Here is a 20008-nt window from a genome sequence, read left to right on the forward strand (position 1 = left end):
CAAAGTTAGAAACACATTTTATTTCACGTGCCCATAAAAAGACACCGTTGAGATCATAGATGTTGTTACATACAAGAAATTGTGCACTATAGTCTACTGTAGCAGCTTTTACAGATTTTACTAAAAGATCCAGATCCTTGCTGCATTAACCCTAGAAAAGATTTTCTTCAGCGAACTAAATTCTTATATTTCTTAATAAAGAAATCCCTTAAAATTACGTAAACAATACTTTTCCTAACACGTTTTTTGCCATTCTAATCCAATCTTTCAGGACTGATACTTCTTCGAGGGCTTCCCGATGGTGAACGACTGGAAGTAAAAAAAAAAAAAAAAAAAGGATGGGGGCAAAGAGAAACCAAGTCACAAGAAGTTAATTTAATAATAAGTTTGACTAGATTAATGGATTAGTGGTATAAATCAGGCCCGCTGCTACATTTAGGGCAATAATAAATTTAATCCTAATTCTTAAATTATTTGGGTTATTCTTGTGAAAAAACATGTTAGAAATCAAGTGGAAACCATGTACATTTTTAATGTACCAAAATACCAAAGCAAAATTTCTACATTTCATGCACCCCCTTTTCCCACAAGAAAGTATTGCCAAGCTTTCAAAGCATTCAAAAAGCAGCATACTTACCGTGAATTAATGGAGAATGGATATAAATGGCTCATATCAAAACTGAAAAAGCAAGACTGAAGATTAAATCAAGTAAAATGCTTTTAAATACATTTCTAATTTGGATTAAACATCTATTTATTTTGCTTGGATAAGTAACTGTCATTCAAAACATAAATTTGATTATTCTGCACTACAGCAGACTTACCCCCAAAGTTTATTCAGGGCCAGTTATAACTCTATACCTTCTCAGTCTGACTATGAGCCATTTAAGTTTATTGTCCATTAAAACAATCATGATGTGCTCAATGATTTAACATATGTAAGAACTTCCTATTTTGGAGTGAGGCTCTGAATATTAATTCAAACTAGTAAAACTTGTTTTACTATAAATAAAAATTTTATTGTTATGTATATATAACTTTTTTTTAGAACAGGGTTGTCAAACACATGGCCCGCAGGCCAGGTACGGCTCAAGCAGGCCATGCCCATCCCGGCCCACAAGGGCAAAAACAAACCCAATGTCACACAATGCAATCAGGTTTAACACCCCTGAATTAAATGAAGAACCTCACAATATAATATTCTGTATTCTCCACAGATTTATGCAGAGACCATTACTATACTTTTTTTTTAGTTAACTGTAACAATATAACTAATTCAACCTATAGATTCAACTTACCTTCTCTTTAAAGATGGTGATCGTGATTTAGAGCGGCTGTTGAAATATCAAGTAATCTTGATTAACATTTAACATATTAATTTACTTGTTTAATAAAGTCCTATTTTACAAAATGCAGGTTTGATCTGACAGTAAAAATTTTGCAACAGTTTCTATATCAAATACTTGCAACCAAGATGACACTCCACAAATACAAAGTTCATAATACAGTTGTCGTCATACTATAAATTGTGTGCATGTGCATATAATACAAAAAGACAGCCCATTTATTTTTCAAATGTAGCAAAAATAAACAAAGAATCTGTTATTTCTAATTAAGCTAAACTTTCTAGCAGTAATTAAGATTAGCTACCCACAGCAAATTTCACATTTAATTATTGCTTTGAATGTCCACAAATGGAAATTTACCTGCTTCTGGGCCGTGAAATGGACCTTGACCGAGACCTGGATCTTGACCGAGATCTGGATTAAAAAAAAAAAAAAAGGGAATATTCTACTACAGTGTTCCAGTTCCTGAATATTCACATAGATCAAAAATGTGACTATTCCAGATTACTTGGATAAATAGAAATGTCATTAAAGATTCTAGAGAGGTAGCTGTAATATACAGGCAACCATTTTCCAGCAGTTCCTTTTAGTTTAAAACAGCAAATTTTAAGACTCCAAATCTATAAAACTCTGTATATGGTGTTTTCCCCACACAAGCAGTCATTTGGCAAAAGAAAGTACCGCATTTTTCAGAGTATAAGACGCACCAAAGTTTTGAAGAGGCAAATAAAAAAGTTTTTGCACTCTGTAACCTCCCAAAAACAGCCTGTTATTTTGTGAAAACAGGTCTGTTTTCTTTCCCAAAAAAGGCATGAATAGTCTTTAGGGGGCTTGCAGAGTGCTCCTGTGGGATGCCCCCCCCCAACAAGCAATAATGGACCTGTTTTTTGTGAAAATGGGCCCCTTTTTTGTCAAACAAATTGCATGCATAGCCTTTAGGAGGCTTAGAGTGTACTTCTGGGGGCTGGGGCAAAATTGAGCAAAAAAATGGCCCGTTTTTCACTCATTTCTGCCTTCCCCAGCCCCCAGGAGCACTCTGAAAGCCTTCTACAGGCTCTGCACAGCCATTTTGGTGAAGGGGAAGGGTTTTGTGGGGCAAGAAATGCTGTATTCAGTGTACGCACCCGGATTTTCAGCTTCTTTTTTGAGGGAAAAAGGTGTGTCTTATGCTCTGAAAAATACAGTATTTGATTCTCCTCATTCTGTCACAACAGATCTCACTGGGTGAGTCTAGTTGTAAGGTTTCATGTGGCTTTGTTTTCTTGAAAGTGACAGGTTTAACTGATGGAATTTTTCCACTAATGCTTATTTTTATGCTCTATTATCTTTCATTATATCAGTGGAGAAGCTTCTCACTCACACCACTGGATGCTAGTGCTGCCTGCAAACTACTGATGGCGAGTGAGCTCTCAATGTGGAAACAGATGCTACTGAACCCCAAAGTACCCGCCAACTCACTCTCATAAGCAATCCGAGGAATATAGTATAGTTCATAAAACTAAGAGCACTCAAAGCAAGAAAGGCAGCATGAAGTACATAAAGTGAGCATTCTTAATCAGCAAACTTCTACAAAAGCAAGCCATCACATGGCTGAGCCAGAGATTCATCATAACACTGCACAAATGACTTAATCCTTAACAAATGCATTTTGCACAAGATGTAAAGACAATCCACTACAGATAGTCCTCAACCTATGACAACTGAGCCCAAACTTTCTGATCACATGACCCCAGGACACGGCATCCTGAGTCAGTTACCAAGCACCCAAATTTTGATCACTTAACCATGGGAGTGCTACAATGTTTATTAAGTGTGAAAAAGGGTCATAATTCCATTTTTTCAGTGATATTGTAACTTCAGTCACTAAATGAATGGTTGTAAATTGAGGACACCCTGTACTATTCACATAAAATTCACAATACTGGCAGCTGTTAACCTGATTTGCACACAAATATAGCAGCATTCAAAAACTAAGAACTGCCTATTTTACAATCATCATAAATATGAGCCAAATTACCTTGATCTCTTTAAAGAACCGGAACGGGATCTACGTGGCGATACAGATCTGGATCTACGAGGAGACAGAGATCTAGATCTGCGAGCTGAGATAGATCTGGATCTAAATGGAAATAGACTTACAGTTATACCATTCTTTACCTACTAAAACTAGAATATTCCACATATGTAAATGCTTACCTCCTGCCACGACTTCGGCTGCGTGAGCGAGAATATCTTCTTCCTCTGGACCTTGAATGAGACCGAGACCGTGACCTAGTTTCGGTTAGAGGAAAAAAAAATTAGATTACATATTCAACAATTGGCATGTGAGCCCTCGCTGAAGCTAAAACATCAGCTATCTAAAAATTAAGGGACCGTCAGTTGAAAAATTCAGGGCCTATTTCTCGAGTACTTTTTTACTACCTAATAAAGATGTTAAAATGTATAACATTTAGAATTATTACATAATAATATAAAACACTGTAATGTGTATTTAAAATAAACCTTGCAAGTTTGCAGGTCGACCCTCTTTGGCCCAAGGTCTAGCAGATCTAGACGATCTAGAAGTATCTATAGCCGATCGCTGCATCTAGGTGTTCTCTTCAATCTAACGACGATCAAACTGACAGCCAAATGAGCCAGGTGAGGCTTGATTGACGCAAGAAGATTTTTCTAGGTGGGAATGTGGTCAATCTGGTGTTCCTCTTTTTAAACCGGAGGGGGGCCCAATTGAAAGCCAAATTTACTGTTACGGCGATCACCGTCTCAATTTTTCTGCCCTTTAAAGAATATGGTGAAGCTAGGTGTAGATGACTCGAGGGGATCTGGCCTCTTATGCTGATCACCTCAAGGTCTAGGAGGATCTTAATTGTCGGATTTGCAAGGCGCCTCAGCATGAAATCTTAAGGCTCGTGACATTCTGAATCAAGGCGACTGACTCAAACGAAGAAACCTGAAAGGTTTTGACCAGGTTGATTATTAACATATTAACATTTTAATACAAAATATAAACAAATGTAACATACCCATATAATTAAAACTTTTTTTAAAAAAAATTGGTACTTTATTTTATTTTACTAATCAAAACTACACATAACTTAAAACTTTAAAACAAAATTACTCGTATACATACCTGCTTCTCCGACGACGACTATAGCGATGACAATCATAAGCATAATGACCTTTTTCACCACATTCATAACATCTATCATTAGGATCAAATGGTCGTCGTGCTGGAGGTCTATCATAGCGAGACCTACGAGGCATACCAGTTGATAACTCCACTCTAACCCTGGAACCACAGATCACCCTAACAACAGCAAAACATTTCAGTCAACATACTAAACAAAAATGGAAGTTATTTCACAAATAGCATTTGTATTCCTACTTACTTTCCATCTAGACCACGAACAGCATCTTCAGCATCCCTTGGGTCTTCAAATTCAACAAATGCAAATCCAGGAGGGTTTCGTGCAATCCACACGGTACGTAAGGGTCCATAGTAGCTAAAAGCCCTTTCAAGTTCTCCTTTACCAGCACCTGTTCCTAAATTGCCAACGTATACTTTTGTTTCTGCAAAAATAGAAAACAGTAATTTCCAAAACTTTTAAGACATCTTAAGATCAAGTAGGAAAAACATGCTTAATGGAGCAGAAGTTCCACTATAGTCAAGGACCCTTTTTTTACAAGTAGTCTTTCAGGTGATAACCAAGTTATCTACTTCCTCTACAAAGTGTTTCTTAGCATATTGACAAAGAAGGGTGGTGGTTTATTTTTTAGCTTTTATGATCACCTCTATGCCATCAACGCTGCTATTTTACAGCAGTTTATTCGCCGTGCATTGGCTTTGTTTCCACAAAAAAAAAGGAGAAGTAGCTGTCCTCCGCTCACAACACGGCGCTCCAGCCAGCTACTCCACCCACTCGGGCCCGGGAAGCCGCTGAATCACAAGGCCAAGCAGGCATAGCGGCACTCATGCTCCATCGCGCGCCTGCGCATTAGGCCACCACCGCTTCCTGGCGGCTGACACACACGCGGCTACTCCGTTGCAAGCTCGCCCGACGCCGCCGTTTCCCCCAACGTCTTCCTGCCCCGCCGATCACGGGCGCCGCCATCTTTAGCACCGCCTCCATTTTACCCGTACACCGGTAGTAGCATTAACAAAAAAAAGGAGAAAAAAAATCAATGAAATCATCAAGTGCCTGCCCGCCTTCACTAAAACGTTCAAGCAAACCAGCAGCGTATTTGCGCATTGAAGCTTAGCAATTCCAACTCGAAGGAAGTTTGCCTCGGTACATCCAGCGACTATAACATGTGCAAAATGGCGCCGGGTCATTTCCTAACGGGCTTTAACATTATCACCGATACAGCTTAGTGTCGTACAAACAGTGAAACTACATCGCGTGATACGGAGAATAGATACACACGACACCTGCCTCGCACCGCGCCTGAACTCGCACCACTTACCTCCGGCATAACGGCTGTAGCGCGACATCCTTTCGCGAAGGAAAAAAAAACAACTGTCGCTGAGCGCATGCGGGTTTCAGTCCTTATATAGATTGCGCCGTTATTGCGCACGCGCACTATAATTGTGAGCCCGTCGCGGACTGGCGAGGCGGGAAAGACAGTTTTTGTTTCCATAGTAACGTTAGGCTGAAAAAGGGGAGGAGGAGGAGATGGGATATAGGACGTGACGCCATTTTGAGCGACGTTAGGACCCCGCGAACAGGCGTGTTTAAAACATCGCCTGTTTTTAAAGTTAAAAGCGGTTGAGACGTACGGCTGCTGCATATTTGTCAGTAGTTAATATGTACTTTAAAAAGCGCTTAAGGATCATTCAAGATTTTAACAGAATGTAGCGCGCTAGCCGCTAGGGGAAACAAATATTGATTTCCCCCCTCCAAATTCTTTTACTTCTCTAATATTTATCAGAGCCATTGCCTGTATTTAATTATTGGTTATCAGTGCCATCTTAGCTGATCTCAAAAACAACACAACGCCAGATCTAGCTAGTACCTGGATGGGCGATCACTAAAAACTCCTAAAACTGTGGGCTAAACCCGGAAGAGTTGCAGAAGAAAGCCAATCAAAGCTACTTCCTGCTCTTGCCAAAACAATATCCATGAAGCCGCCAAAACTCGAGGTCCAGCGACGGGAAACGTCACTTCTACCTTTAAGAGTAATTTTCTTTTCGAAACTGCTTACACAACTAGCTAAGCCTTCACATCCATCCAAAATAAGATAGCCAATATATAACGAGACCTAGAAGATAAAGCTTTTAAAAGCTGAATGCTAAAACTAGAAAGTAACCATAGAAACGGAATCGCCTCTTAGTTAAATCCCTAAATGTGTTCTGAAACAGATGGCGAAAGAAACGTGAAGTCCGCCGTGAAACCAGTTTTTCAAAACTTTTTTTTAATCCTTGCGATTCTACGAGTCTAATATGCTAAAGCACTTCATCCATTCAGTCCCGACCTTTTTGAAAGATTCCTCGGATAGATCCGGCTACGGAAGGGGAATAAAGAAGCCCCTGAACGCAGTGCCTTCTGGGTCCCAGAAAGGACGGGCGGGCGGGAGGGAGGCGCCTTCGCACTCTCTTTTAAAGGCTTTTCTGACTGAACGACGGCTGCTGAAGCTGGATATCCGGATTGTAATTTATCTTTAAGGATGTATACGAGTGCTACCTCTACTTAAAAGACACGAATAGCTGCAGCCCAGCTTTCTTTTTTTTAATCAACGCGCTGTATTTTTATGGCGTTGACTATGCAGTAAGAACCGCGAGGGATTCAAAACCTGCAGTTCTTAAACTGCAGGTTTTTTTTCGCGACCTGAAATTAATGTATGTATTGGGGTTCATACTTTTAGGAACATTGCTGAACTTAGTACTAACGAACAGTAGTCTCGTGGGAAGATTATTCGATGGAATGATATTGCAATCTCATCATTACGGAAGAGCGATTGGCAAAAAGATATCGATGATACGGATTGCTAAAATCATAATGATTGTTATGATTTTATGGTATGAGTATGTATTATCGCCGGGGTGGGTGTGTGGGAGTTATTACTTAAACATATCTGAAACAAAACAAAACAAAAAAACCAGCAAGGAAAGCGATTGGATTTCTAAATGAAAAAGGAATAGAAAGATTTCCATAGAGAAATTGAATTAATTATTTGCATCTGGTTAACTGTAGAAGATGTAGGACAAATTTCTGAGCCTGCATTGATTTTCTCAAGGAACTGGAGTTGCTAAAGTAAAGTAAGCTACTAAGCTAAGATATAGTATTCTAATCTAAGACATTTGGAAAGATTGTACAGTAAGAACTCAACCGAGCAGACATTCCCCCCAAATTGTGGTTATTATCGCAAAAAAATGTAGCCTGTCTAGTCCCCTGCTGGAAGGTAGGCAGTGTGATAGTAACTTTTAAAAAGGGCTCCAGGAGATCCTGGAAATAATAGGTTGGTAAAGATAAATTAGTGGAAAGAGTAATCAAAGGAAAAATAACTAAGCAGTAGAGCAGTGGTTCCCAAACTTGGCAACTTTAAGACTTGTGGACTTCAACTCCCAGAATTCTCCAGCCAGAAGAGCTAGCTGGAGAATTCTGGGAGTTGAAGTCCACAAGTGTTAAAGTTGCCAAGTTTGGGAACCACTGCAGTAGAGGAATAAGCCTCTTTAAAGAAAAGTCAGCATGGATTCTGCAAAAGTAAATCCTGCTTCACCATCTTAATGATGTTTTTTGAAGTGTACAAGCAGATAGAGGTGAACTTTGTAACGTGGCACACCTGTATTTTCAAAAAGTCTTTGACAATAAATTTGTAGACTTATAAGACATACATTGATTTGTGTTTAAGAAAGGACTGGGTAAGTTTTTGAAATGCTGGTCTATCAAGAGGTATTGTTACAACTGGACTTCAGGTGGTCTGCATTCCCAGTGGTGGATTAAAGCTCACTGGTGCCCTAAACACTGACAAATCCCCCTCCATGTACATACTGTACAAATCTTCATTGGATTTTTTTTCTTTCTCAGCTTTGTGGTGCCCCCTTGGGCCTGGTGCCCTAAGCACATGCTTAGTCTGCTTAATGGTTAATATACCACTGTGCATTCCAACTATCAATGTCAGGGGAACAATAGCCAGGGAGGAATCTAACTGTTGCTTGTGAGCATTTCATAGGCAACTATTAGCCATTCTGATAAACAATCCTGGGCTAACATGAACCTTGACTTGATCCAACAGGGCCATTTTATTCTTAATCAGGGAAATAGGCAAGTTTTCCTAATACAGAAGCAGGAGAATATTGCTGGCAATAATGTTTTCTTTTCTCATTAGGTTCAGTAAAAAGAAAATATGACTGAATGGCAGAGGAAAACTCCTTTGGAATGGCTGGCTTTTGTGGATAAAGAAATCAAAGTACTGGCTGCCGAGAAACGCCAATACAAAGGATGGGTTTTAACAGTTGATCCAGTTTCGGCCAAGTATGTCTCAGTGAATTCTATATAGAAATACTTTTTCTGAGAAAGAACATGTGTTAAGGGGGAATGAAGGGGATGAATGATTATAATGTATAAAATGAAAAGCAAATTAAATTGGGAGATTGTATGCCTAAACAGAATACAAATGAAATCTTAATACAAACATATTAAATATTTCTGTCTAATAGACATTTGAAAATATGTAGGTAATTTCAGGAAAAAATTACAACTAATAAACATTGACAAAATTTATTAGTGAACTTATTCTACATTGTCAGGTTTTTAAAACTTTTTGTCAGTTAGTCAGCCATTTCCATACTTATTTATCTAGTGAAATGCATATGCCAATTTTTCAGTTTTTGCAATGATGGATGTAGCAGCTAACAATGGGAAAATCTATTCTTTATGTTGGCTTATATATCATAGGTAGTATGGACAGTAAATGAACTGTTATGTTTATTGTAAAAATAGTTTCCCATGTATTCTATAACATTTAGACAAGGATAATTGTATATTAACACCATGGAAATTTTTTAATTTAAATAAATACTTTTAAGGACCAAAGTTGGGGGATACTTTGCTCATGACCAAAATATTTCATCAAATGATTTGCACAATATTAGCATTTTGTATAATAATATTTAAAGTATATGTAAAATGGATGGTAATTGACTTTACATCTTAGCATGATGTCAATTGAAAATGTAAATCTGATGAAAAATAATTCTACCAAACATGTAATATATATTATGTATATGATTTGATCAAAATATTTTGAGTCTAACTGGAGAGGCCTCACTTATTCTGGCTTTTGATCTTGATCTAGTTATTACAAACTTCAAGGATTGCTAATGCAACTCAAGCCCCAGGTTTATTGGGTAACTTGTGGGACAACTTGTAATGCCATAGCAATTTCAGTTTTTTGTCATTGGGAAAAGAGTTTCATTCTGATTTGAACTTTTTTGATGTGAAAGACTGATAGAAAGGCCTCGTATGGATGAAAAAGCCAACTAGCAATGTGATCACTTAACATATCCTCATATTAACCTTTTATTCTTGACAGTATTCTTCTGGCAAATCCCCTTGAGAATGGAAAAGTGTCTGTTTTAGTTGTTTTAGGACATGCTGTGCAGGATATTGAAATAGTGACTGAAAGAGATGATGAAATTAAAGAAAAACTTGCACATCTCTTCATGGCTGGAAAAAGTCAAACTTATAATCAAGAAGAGCTGGACAGAAAGAAAAACTCATTGAAGAACTGGCTGGAGAAAAACCACATCCCTGTAAAAGAACAAGGAGAATCACAACCAACGCTGTGCGTGGCAGGTGTATTAACCATTGACTCACCATATGGACCAGAAGATTGCAATAGCTCTAATGAAATAATTTTGTGTAGAGTTCAAGGATTGATTCAAAGCTATCTTGCACTTCAGCAGTGAGGCATATAGATTTCATTATTCTTAAAACAGCAGTTTAATAAAAAGTAGGAATGTTTAATGGTTGATGCTCAGCCATTGTTTCCAAATTTTGTTTTGTATATAAATAGCAATTGTAGCAGTTGTGCTAGTTATATTTTTATATTAAAATCATTTGACTTTTTTCCCACCAAGTTCCTGCAAAGTTGGTTTTTTCATACAATAGTAAATATAAGTCACATTCTTATTCTCTCCAGTCTCTTAATTTGAAACCAAAATATTAACTTTTCTGAGGAAAATGGGACAGTAGTATAAGCAATAAAATATTTTGGACAGTTTTTCTTCCTATGAATATGCAGCCAATTTCACAATTGAAAGTACTGTATAGTAAATTCTAGAAGTTAATTTTCTGCACATACAGGACAGCACATACAAAAGGACTGTACCAAATCTTTTTAAGATACTGAAAATAGACATTTTTGTATGTAAGACTTTTTCAGATGCAATATGACAGTTTTTCTTGACTTTAGTATTAGTACATGTATGTTCCTTTGAATGGTCACACCATTGATTGAAAATTAAAACATGCTTTGGTTGCATCTGTTGGGATTTGTAGTTCAACATAGCTGCAGGGCATCATGTTGAAAAGGGTTGAGTAGACAATTATATTTCCAAATGTGGCATCTGGGAAAGATTGTGTACCTAAAGACCCAATGCACACTATCTACAAAGTTCTTGATCGTTCACTTCAGTATTCATGAAACTTACTGGTCACTACATTTTCCAGGAATAAGTAATTGAGGTGAAACACTGTTTAAAAATATACATTCAGTATTAATAAGTGTGCTAAATATTATTCTGTTTAAACTCTTAAGAAATTCATTAGGAACTTTATTGACGTATTTCCAAAATGTTGTTTGACTGAAATTCATAAAAATTTCCTTATAGAAGTTTGCAAAAACTTTGGGCTTTGTTAATAATGAGGTTCCAGATGAAATCCGTAAGTCAATCGGTTAATCATAAAATAAGTTTTGTTATACTTAAATTTCTCATTCATTTTCTGTCCTGGATAGAATCATGCTCAAAAATTCAGGAAGTAGCCATTTTCCAATAGAGGTGTAAAATGTATCCTTTCATCATCATTTGTGCAAAACTTCCCTCCCTCTCACTATATCCACAAATCAAACCACAATGCTTTGAGCAGTTTCAAACAATATAGTTTTCCTAAAAAGAAAGAACGACAGCTATTTGTTTTGAGAATTCCTTTATTTATTACAATATTTATATAATGTATAACCTATATCATCAGGCTCAATGCTGCATTATTTGAGAATAAGAAATGAGATCTTAGGGCAATTTTATGTTACAATTATTCCATAATTTGTATCACCATATTTGAATTCTAGCAGCCAACACATTATTTGACAAAATGAAAACAGATGTAAATTTACTGGACAGGATTCATTTCTGGACACAGCAATCATGTAGAAACCATGACTGATATGTTTCATGTACTGCCATTTTGGGAAAGGGAAGGATAAATTAATATCCTGCCAGAGTTAATGCTTTATTAGACACAAAAAGGGAGTGGTGAATTATTCAACATTAAATGTATATGTGATCTGTTCATGAATGATTTTCTGAATGCTTATCACTTCCTTGCTTTGCAAAAAAGTTTTATTTTAAGTATGCAAGCTCCTTATTATTGTGTAAATTTCTATCATGTTTATAAAATTGTTTTTAAAAAAACGCTTTTAAATTGGATATTTAGGTTTCCAAATAGCTATACAGCAGCCAGTGTCACATTTCATTATTCTGTCATTAACATTAGAAGAAAGCCATCCACAGTAGCTAATGCTATTGTGTGGTCACAAGTTTTACAATCAGGCTGATAATCCGAGATCCTCGAGGGCAAGTGCACAGATCCATGCTGGGGTTTTTAATTTTTTCCTGAAGTAACTGGTCAAGTTCACTGCGAAGTTCTTTCACTAGTTCTGCTACCTGAAATTACAAATATGCACTTAAAATAAAGTTCTTCTAGATGAGGTTTCTACTAGCCACTCAAAACACTTCCTAAGCATAGTATGAAGAACATAGCCATTCCTTTATGCTGCCTCTGACTCTGGATGCTGTTCACTATTTTCTCTTTCTGAATAGCTATACCATGCATTGCACCAGCAAATATTGAATACCTCTTTATCCAAATTTCTTATGTGGCAGCAGGATAGTGGTTCAAGAAAGACATCTTGTTTGATTCTTAGTGTGTTTGCAACTGTAGATCTTTGTACAAGTCCCATTGAGTAGAATATTGCTTGAAACTATGATATACATTGTCCGTACATGTATCTCAATGCTACAAATTAGGATAGAAAGAGAATGAAATACGAAAGCCAGACATGGAAGGCTATATATACCAAGTTCACAGTGCTTACATTTTCTATATATTAACTGGGAATTTTTACGTTTACAAGTTTAATGTCTACCTGCACAAGTTGATTGCATCATACAATCAAAATGTTTTAAGACCACAAGAAAGGTGTTCATTTTTAAGAAAGTGAAAGGCTGTTTCTCACACCTGCAACATGCTTCCCTTCTATCTTTAAATGGGAGGAAAGTATATCACTTGGGAAATGGCTGACCCTACAGTTCTTTTTGCAAACGAGGCAAAAAGCTAGTGCCCTCATATGAGATAAAGGACAGCAGTTCTGGGAATGAGGGGCAAAAATAGTGGATGTTGTGAGCGCCTAGCAGAGCTGGCAGCAGAGTCAGACAATGAGGAGGTTGGGGAGGAACATGTGCCAGTCGTGGAGGCTAGGGAAGGCTCGGACGAGGGCTCTATGTCAGGCAGAGATGGGGCGAAGGCCGTCTGGTAGTTCTCAGCTGCCTTTGGAGCTAGACAGCATTGAGGCAGAGAAACAGGTGGAGCCTGTTCAGTGTGTGCATGTGCAGAGCTGCCAGAAGAAAAGAACAGCTAAGAAATCTGGATTGACTTGGGAGTAAAGCCATAGGTGGACTGTGAATGGCCCCTCCCATAGAAAATAAAAGGAGCGAAAGGGGAATGGGCTTTTGCAGGAAACAATTTGTTCATTCATTCATTTCAGAACTGTGAAGATCTGTCTGAATCTCAGAGACTGTGACACTTTCCTTGCATAGCACTACGTTTGGAAAATATTTACATGGCAGATTTCCAAGCTAGATAAGACCTCTGGTCATAAATTCACCTTTGAAAGACTTTACTAGGCCTTTGCTGAATATGAATGAGAAGAATTCACATTCATTTAATAAAAGGGGTTTTGTCAGGACCAGGACTCTGCTTCGTGCTTTTTGGAGAAGCCTAGGTTAGAACCAGTGGAAAGAAATTCTACTTGCCACTTTTCTGCCTCTCATTGAAGATCAGCTACACTTATGCAAAAATATCTGAAATGTGTGAAGCAATAATAGCAACATGGCTGAAGGAGGCATCTATCTACAGCAGTAGTGGCTTCTGCTGCTGCCACAGATACAAAAGCCAGGCGCATTAGGCTGGAGGGAAGGGTAGGGATTATCATAAAAGGAGCAGAGGTTGCCAAGAGGAATAGTCTTCCGGTGAAATCCATTCCTCAATGTCACTGGTCCTATGAGACACCCCCACCCTCCCTGTGCCTCTGGAGGCTGGGCAAAGCTTGGTTTTCACTGGTAGCCAAACCACAAATGACTACGAAAGCCCAGAATCCACAGCCAAATGTGAGAGGGTAATGCTGTAGCAGGCAAATAATGACCTTTCTCAGGCCTCTCTTTCATGTGATGCTTAAAAAAAACCCCACCTCTACTGGCCTGCTTCTTTTATCCAGCCTAAGCCTATCTGAAAGAGACTAGCTGTAAGATGACAATTTTATCATGAGGATAGGCATATATTATGATAGGCATACTTCATTGAGACAATTTATCTTACTGTACAATGTTGTAAGTGCAACATTACTGCATGAGACATATACAAAGTACCATATTGGTCTGTATTATACCAGTGAACTGTAAAACAATGGTTCTCAAAGGCGTTGTTCTTAAATCATCTACCCCACTTTGAGGCCATAAAGTCATAAGAAAGAAAATGGTCCTTTTCAATTTAGGAAATTTTAAAAGTAAGATAAAATGCTGCTCATTGTATTGTAGGTGCCTTCTAGAACAGTGTTTTCCAACCTTTTTTGTGCAAAGGCACACTTTTTTCATGAAAAAAATCATGAGGCACACCACCATTAGAAAATGTTAAAAATTTTTAACTCTGTGCCTATATTGACTATATATAAAGTAATTCTCCCACGGCACACCTTACACTATGTCACGGCACACTAGTGTGCCGCAGCACAGTGGTTGAAAAACACTGTTCTAGAACATATACATTTTTCCAGAAACATAATGGACCTGCTGAGTTGCTTAATTCTTTACCTGACGTGATGCTGCAACAAAGTTAATCCACCCATCATCCAAGGAAACAACATATTTCCCATTCTGGAGGTGCATGTTCACACGGCCTCCCCCGAGCAAGATCAGTGGATATACTGACACCATGCTGCACTCTCGAATAAAAACCCGGCTGGTTTTTAACATTTCATGGTATACCAAGTAGGGGCTATTAAACTTCTTTGTCTGAAATACAGAATTCCAAAGAATACTTATGGGACATTTAAAACAGGAACAACTCTGATTCTATAAATAGCATCTGTATCATACTATATAACTGCCACTTAGATTTTGCTAACAAACATTTGTTCTGTGCCAGCATAAAGTGGCCAAACCTGAAGAAGACATAGAGATGATATTTGAAACCTCTAGGCAGGTTTCATATGAATGTAGTAAGCTGGAGGAGAAAGGAGAGAAAGACGTATCCTTGTGTTGGTGTTTACAGAAATATTCAATACCTTTCAACAAGGCTTATAGCATATAAGCAGGCAACTATTGCCTGATGTTGTGCATGCTATTCTTTCCACAAAGAAAGAAGTCTATATATGCTAGAATAAGTTTGGGTAGAATACTTTACTGACTGGAGTAAAGTATTAAAAATTACCTGATAATTTACAGAGGATGGATGAATGTGAACATAACCGTGGTTTTTTGTAGCAAACATCAGTGCTTCAGGTTTTGGATTATTTTTAGCAGCTCCTTTAATAATTGGATACTTCTTTTCGGGTACTTTTATCTAAAATGGTAAATAAAAATTGTGAACTGGATATCCACAAACAATTCCCATTTATTTCAACAGAGATATATAGAAAGAGACATTTCTACTAAACTGCTTTCCTCTGACAAATCAACAAGGTGATATTATGAAATTTAAAAGAAAAGGAAGAAAAACAGAGAGACTACATCATTCCTCAAATCTATTCCAGACTTAGCAGTAGCACATATTATAACGTATATATTACAAAGCCATAGCCTGGATTCTTTTGTTTGACAAGATAAATGGAGTCTCATGGTTGTAAGTATGATCAGTGTATGTAAAATAAGTAAAAATCTAATCCAACCCTGAAGTCACTAGCTGGTGTTTGGAAAGCACATTGTTTTAAGCACCAGCTTTCATTTCTAACACTATGTACTTCCAGGAGTTACCATTTTTTCCTTCTCCCCAAGGACTCCTTATTGTGTCAGTAACTACTACTTCTGTTGTTGCTACAGTACTTTTCTCTGCACCTCAGCCAAGCCTTCTAAACCCAAATTTGCAGCTATAAACACAGACTGATCTTGCAAAACAGTGTCATTCACCAACTAACTAAGTATAATCTTTATTGTCATTGTACTTAAATACAATGAAATTGGTTGTCCCCATCTCAAGCCAATGCAATAAAACTCCAGGAAACTTTACAATTTGGTTTCTGCAAATATCTTGTAAGTCCTAGTTTCGGATTTTGGGGTAGGATGGGGAAAAAGAGCACTGCAGAATGTTAAAAGCAGAGTTAAGAAATCAGTAACAATATGCCTATAATGGAGGATTGAAACAGTAGGTTCCAGGCAGAAAGGAATCATGAAAATGTCTGAAAATAATGAGTTGCCAAGTAGCAAACAAGCTACATATACTGGAGAGTTAGAAGCCAATCTCACATGAAGAAAAATTGGCATTCAGCTTTGTTTTCTTTACTGACAACATATATAAACATGAATAGAAGATATAGATATAAAATAAAATAATGAATTATCCCGAAAGCCAAGAGATCAAAATGGTTTTAATGCTTAAGGAAGTTCTTATATAAATTCCCCCCTTAAAATATCATGGTATTGCAATCAATTCTATTTCAGTCAGAGTAATAGATATTAATACAAGCAAATGATGATTATTTTTATATGCTTACCTGAACCACATTTGGATACATAGCGGCACATAATATGGCTGATATCAGTTTGACATTCTCTGCATTTGCATTTGCCTGTGACATAGATGACAAGTTAGAGCATCAAGACCATCCCTTATGCAGGCATTGGCAAAGAACTATGTAGCATGTAGCAACTGGCAAGAAATCCTGAATATTTCTGGTGTCAGGTTTCTTTGAAAATCAATAGATTTTCATAGAGACTACTTTTAAATGAACTGCTTTCCTGTTAGACACATCTTGGGATGAGTTATCTACAAATGAATTGTAATATTATAATTTTTGTATTTGAATTTTCTTTGCTTTTTTTGCTGTTCAATAATACATGTCAGCATCCACTTTTAAAGTAACTAAGCAGGTTTAATAAAGTTATAATTACAATCAAGTTAGCATTACAACATTATTGTAATGAAAACATTATTTATATTAATACATCACTAATGTTTAACTATAATACATACATACATACATACATACATACATACATACATACATACATACATACATACAATAGGTTTTGTTTTCAAATACTCTGCTTCATCAACCCACTAGCTGGACTAAACAGACAAAGTTCACGCCTGACTGAAAGAATTTTCCAGTATGCAAGAAAGTAAAAAAGGACTTTTCATAATACTCAAAGCAACTTGAAAAGTATCTTCAGTCTACTAGATCTTGACAAGATAGGAAGTATTCCAGAAATAATCAGTATAGTTATATGGGAGTTAGATAAAATATAAACATCTTTATTTAAGAACATGGGTGAGGAAGAAAGGAGACATGGAAAGGTGGGTAGAAAAGTTAACAGATTAAAAAACTTCCCCTTCAGTTACCTCTTCTCCTGTAGCTTCAAGAACACCATCCCCTCTATGAGAAAACCTCTGTTCTATGTCTCTGGCTCGGAGTCCCTCTTTCACAAATCCAATATCAGACAATAGTTCAGTAAACTGCCTTTTTAAACGTGCCATTTCCTTTAAAAATGGGAAAGATTTATTTGAATAATGAATATATAACTAGTAGTTTATTAATGCTACTCTCTTATTCCCATTTGGCACATACCAATGTATGAACTAGTGATGCACAGCAGATGATCAGCCCCAGAAGACTGATAGAATATGTCTGGCCTTTGCATGCCTTCATTTTGCTCACTCTGACTATTATAAAGCTGATATAGAATAAAATATTGGGGCAGGAAGATATAGGAGAAATATATCTATCTCGTATAAAAATACATAAATATATAGTGAAAATACAGTGGGGCAAAAAAATATTTAGTCAGCCACCAATTGTGCAAGTTCTCCCACTTAAAAAGATGAGAGAGGCCTGTAATTGACTTCATAGGTAGACCTCAACTATGAGAGACAAAATGAGAAAACAAATCCAGACAATCACATTGTCTGATTTGGAAAGAATTTATTTGCAAATTATGGTGGAAAAGAAGTATTTGGTCACTTACAAACAAGCAAGATTTCTGGCTCTCCCAGACTTGTAACTTCTTCTTTAAGAGGCTTCTCTGTCCCACACTCATTACCTGTATTAATGGCACCTGTTTGAACTTGTTAGCAGTATAAAAGACACCTGTCCACAACCTCAAACAGTCACACTCCAAACTCCACTATGGTGAAGACCAAAGAGCTGTCGAAGGACACCAGAAACAAAATTGTAGACCTGCACCAGTCTGGGAAGACTGAATCTGCAATAGGCAAGCAGCTTGGTGTGAAAAAATCAACTGTGGGAGCAATAATTAGAAAATGGAAGACATACAAGACCACTGATAATCTCCCTCAATCTGGGGCTCCACGCAAGATCTCACCCTGTGGGGAAAAAATGATCACAAGAATGGTGAGCAAAACACCCAGAACCACACAGGAGGACCTAGTGAATGACCTGCAGAGAGCTGGGACCAACGTAACAACATCAGTAACACACTACGCCGCCAGGGACTCAGATCCTGCAGTGCCAGATGTGTCCCCCTGCATAAGACAGTACATGTCCAGGCCCATCTGAAGTTTGCTAGAGAGCATTTGGATGATCCAGAAGAGGATTGGGAGAATGTCATATGGTCAGATGAAACCAAAGTAGAACTGTTTGGTAGAAACACAACTCATTGTGTTTGGAGGAGAGAGAATGCTGAGTTGCATCCAAAGAACACCATACCTACTGTGAAGCACGGGGTAGCAACATCATGCTTTGGGGCTGTTTCTTGCAAAGGGACCAGGACGACTGATCCGTGTACAGGAAAGAATGAATGGGGCCATGTATCGTGAGATGTGAGTGCAAACCTCTTCCATCAGCAAGGGCATTGAAGATGAAACGTGGCTGGGTCTTTCAGCAGGACAATGATCCCAAACACACCGCCCGGGCAGCAAATGAGTGGCTTCGTAAGAAGCATTTCAAGGTCCTGGAGTGGCCTAGCCAGTCTCCAGATCTCAACCCCATAGAAAACCTTTGGAGGGAGTTGAAAGTCCGTGTTGCCTAGCGACAGCCCCAAAACATCACTGCTCTAGAGGAGATCTGCACGGAGGAATGGGCCAACATACCAGAAACAGTGTGTGCAAACCTTGTGAAGACTTATAGAAAACATTTGACCTCTGTCATTGCCAACAAAGGATATATAACGAAGTATTGAGATGAACTTTTGATATCGACTAAATACTTCTTTTCCACCATAATTTGCAAATAAATTCTTTCCAAATCAGACAATGTGATTGTCTGGATTTGTTTTCTCATTTTGTCTCTCATAGTTGAGGTCTACCTATGATGTCAATTACAGGCCTCTCTCATCTTTTTAAGTGGGAGAACTTGCACAATTGGTGGCTGACTAAATACTTTTTTGCCCCACTGTATATAGTTAGTTATTGGGTTCTCAGTATGTTAATCGCCAACTACAACCATATGTAGCTAAAGGTGGTGATTTCTGAATTATTTCTAGTAAAATAATTAGTATGTATCTTAATGATCTTCAACAGTTTCCTAAAAGTTCCTCAATGTGAAGATCAATAACAGCAACCATAGTGTATTACTTGTATTACAGGTAGACTTTAACTTATCACTGATTGCTTAGCGGCCATTTGAAGTTATGATAGACCTACCTTGGGGTTACTTAAGAGCTGGACTTAAAGTTTGCTGGTCAGCTCCCCTGCCATGTGGTCATGCGCCTGAACTTCAAGCACCTGACAACACAGCTGCATTTATGACTATTTGCAGTGTTCTGTGTCACATGATTGCATTTTAGGACAGTTTTGCTGAAAGCTGGCACCTACTTCTGGTTTCAAAACTGCACCCATATTGAACCAGTAATTCACTAAATGATATGGAATGCGTTAAACAATGGTGGATTTGTTTAACTTGTGTGGTGATTTTCTTAACAACCTTTGCAAAACTCATAAAATCAGGTACAGTCACATGACTGACCCTTGTTGTGACAGTCACAAATTACAACC

General features: G+C 37.7%; 3 protein-coding genes across 5 annotated transcripts in view; 1 reads left to right on the forward strand and 2 right to left on the reverse strand.

Moving 5' to 3' along the window:
- SRSF7 (serine and arginine rich splicing factor 7) lies at positions 1-5962 on the reverse strand. Of its 2 annotated transcripts, XM_014067681.2 has the most exons (9): positions 5811-5962; positions 4736-4916; positions 4477-4653; positions 3543-3617; positions 3364-3465; positions 1707-1760; positions 1299-1334; positions 638-679; positions 1-309 (listed from the first exon to the last, which is right to left on the reverse strand). In XM_014067681.2, exons 1-9 carry the CDS (start codon positions 5836-5838, stop codon positions 255-257), a joined length of 750 nt encoding a protein of 249 aa, XP_013923156.2. In that variant the 5' UTR covers positions 5839-5962; the 3' UTR covers positions 1-254. The 2 variants fall into 2 exon arrangements, with proteins under 2 accessions (XP_013923156.2, XP_013923157.2); XM_014067682.2 differs by lacking the exon at positions 638-679.
- Positions 5963-6863: 901 nt separating this feature from the next.
- GEMIN6 (gem nuclear organelle associated protein 6) lies at positions 6864-10474 on the forward strand. The gene is made up of 3 exons (XM_014067677.2): positions 6864-7182; positions 8673-8818; positions 9879-10474. The coding sequence occupies exons 2-3, from the start codon at positions 8691-8693 to the stop codon at positions 10252-10254; spliced, it is 504 nt and encodes a 167-aa protein (XP_013923152.2). The 5' UTR covers positions 6864-7182; positions 8673-8690; the 3' UTR covers positions 10255-10474.
- A 1009-nt stretch (positions 10475-11483) lies between these two features.
- DHX57 (DExH-box helicase 57) overlaps positions 11484-20008 on the reverse strand; it is a 40975-nt gene continuing 32450 nt past the window's right edge. For both annotated transcript variants that reach the window (XM_087717599.1, XM_087717600.1), the window contains exons 20-24: positions 17399-17536; positions 16551-16625; positions 15272-15403; positions 14653-14853; positions 11484-12231 (exon numbers count right to left, since the gene is read on the reverse strand). In XM_087717599.1, coding sequence (XP_087573725.1) covers positions 12088-12231; positions 14653-14853; positions 15272-15403; positions 16551-16625; positions 17399-17536 — 690 coding nt within the window. In that variant the 3' untranslated portion in view covers positions 11484-12087. The remainder of the gene's footprint in view (positions 12232-14652; positions 14854-15271; positions 15404-16550; positions 16626-17398; positions 17537-20008) is intronic.

Source organism: Thamnophis sirtalis, unplaced genomic scaffold (genome assembly GCF_051295495.1).
Source record: "Thamnophis sirtalis isolate CommonGarterSnake01/CBP01778 unplaced genomic scaffold, rThaSir2_p1.2 scaffold_6, whole genome shotgun sequence".
Classification (NCBI taxonomy): Eukaryota; Metazoa; Chordata; class Lepidosauria; order Squamata; family Natricidae; genus Thamnophis; species Thamnophis sirtalis.

Coding starts and splice junctions, on each gene's coding strand:
- SRSF7 (XM_014067681.2), bottom strand. CDS start 5,838: ATGTCGCGCTACAGCCGTTATGCCGGAG. Junction 1,761..3,363: donor GGTTCTTTAAAGAGATCAAG/GTAATTTGGCTC, acceptor TTTTTAATCCAG/ATCTCGGTCAAGATCCAGGT. Junction 310..637: donor CCATTCTCCATTAATTCACG/GTAAGTATGCTG, acceptor TTTTACTTCCAG/TCGTTCACCATCGGGAAGCC.
- GEMIN6 (XM_014067677.2), top strand. CDS start 8,691: ATGACTGAATGGCAGAGGAAAACTCCTTTGGAATGGCTGGCTTTTGTG. Junction 8,819..9,878: donor GTTGATCCAGTTTCGGCCAA/GTATGTCTCAGT, acceptor TATTCTTGACAG/TATTCTTCTGGCAAATCCCC.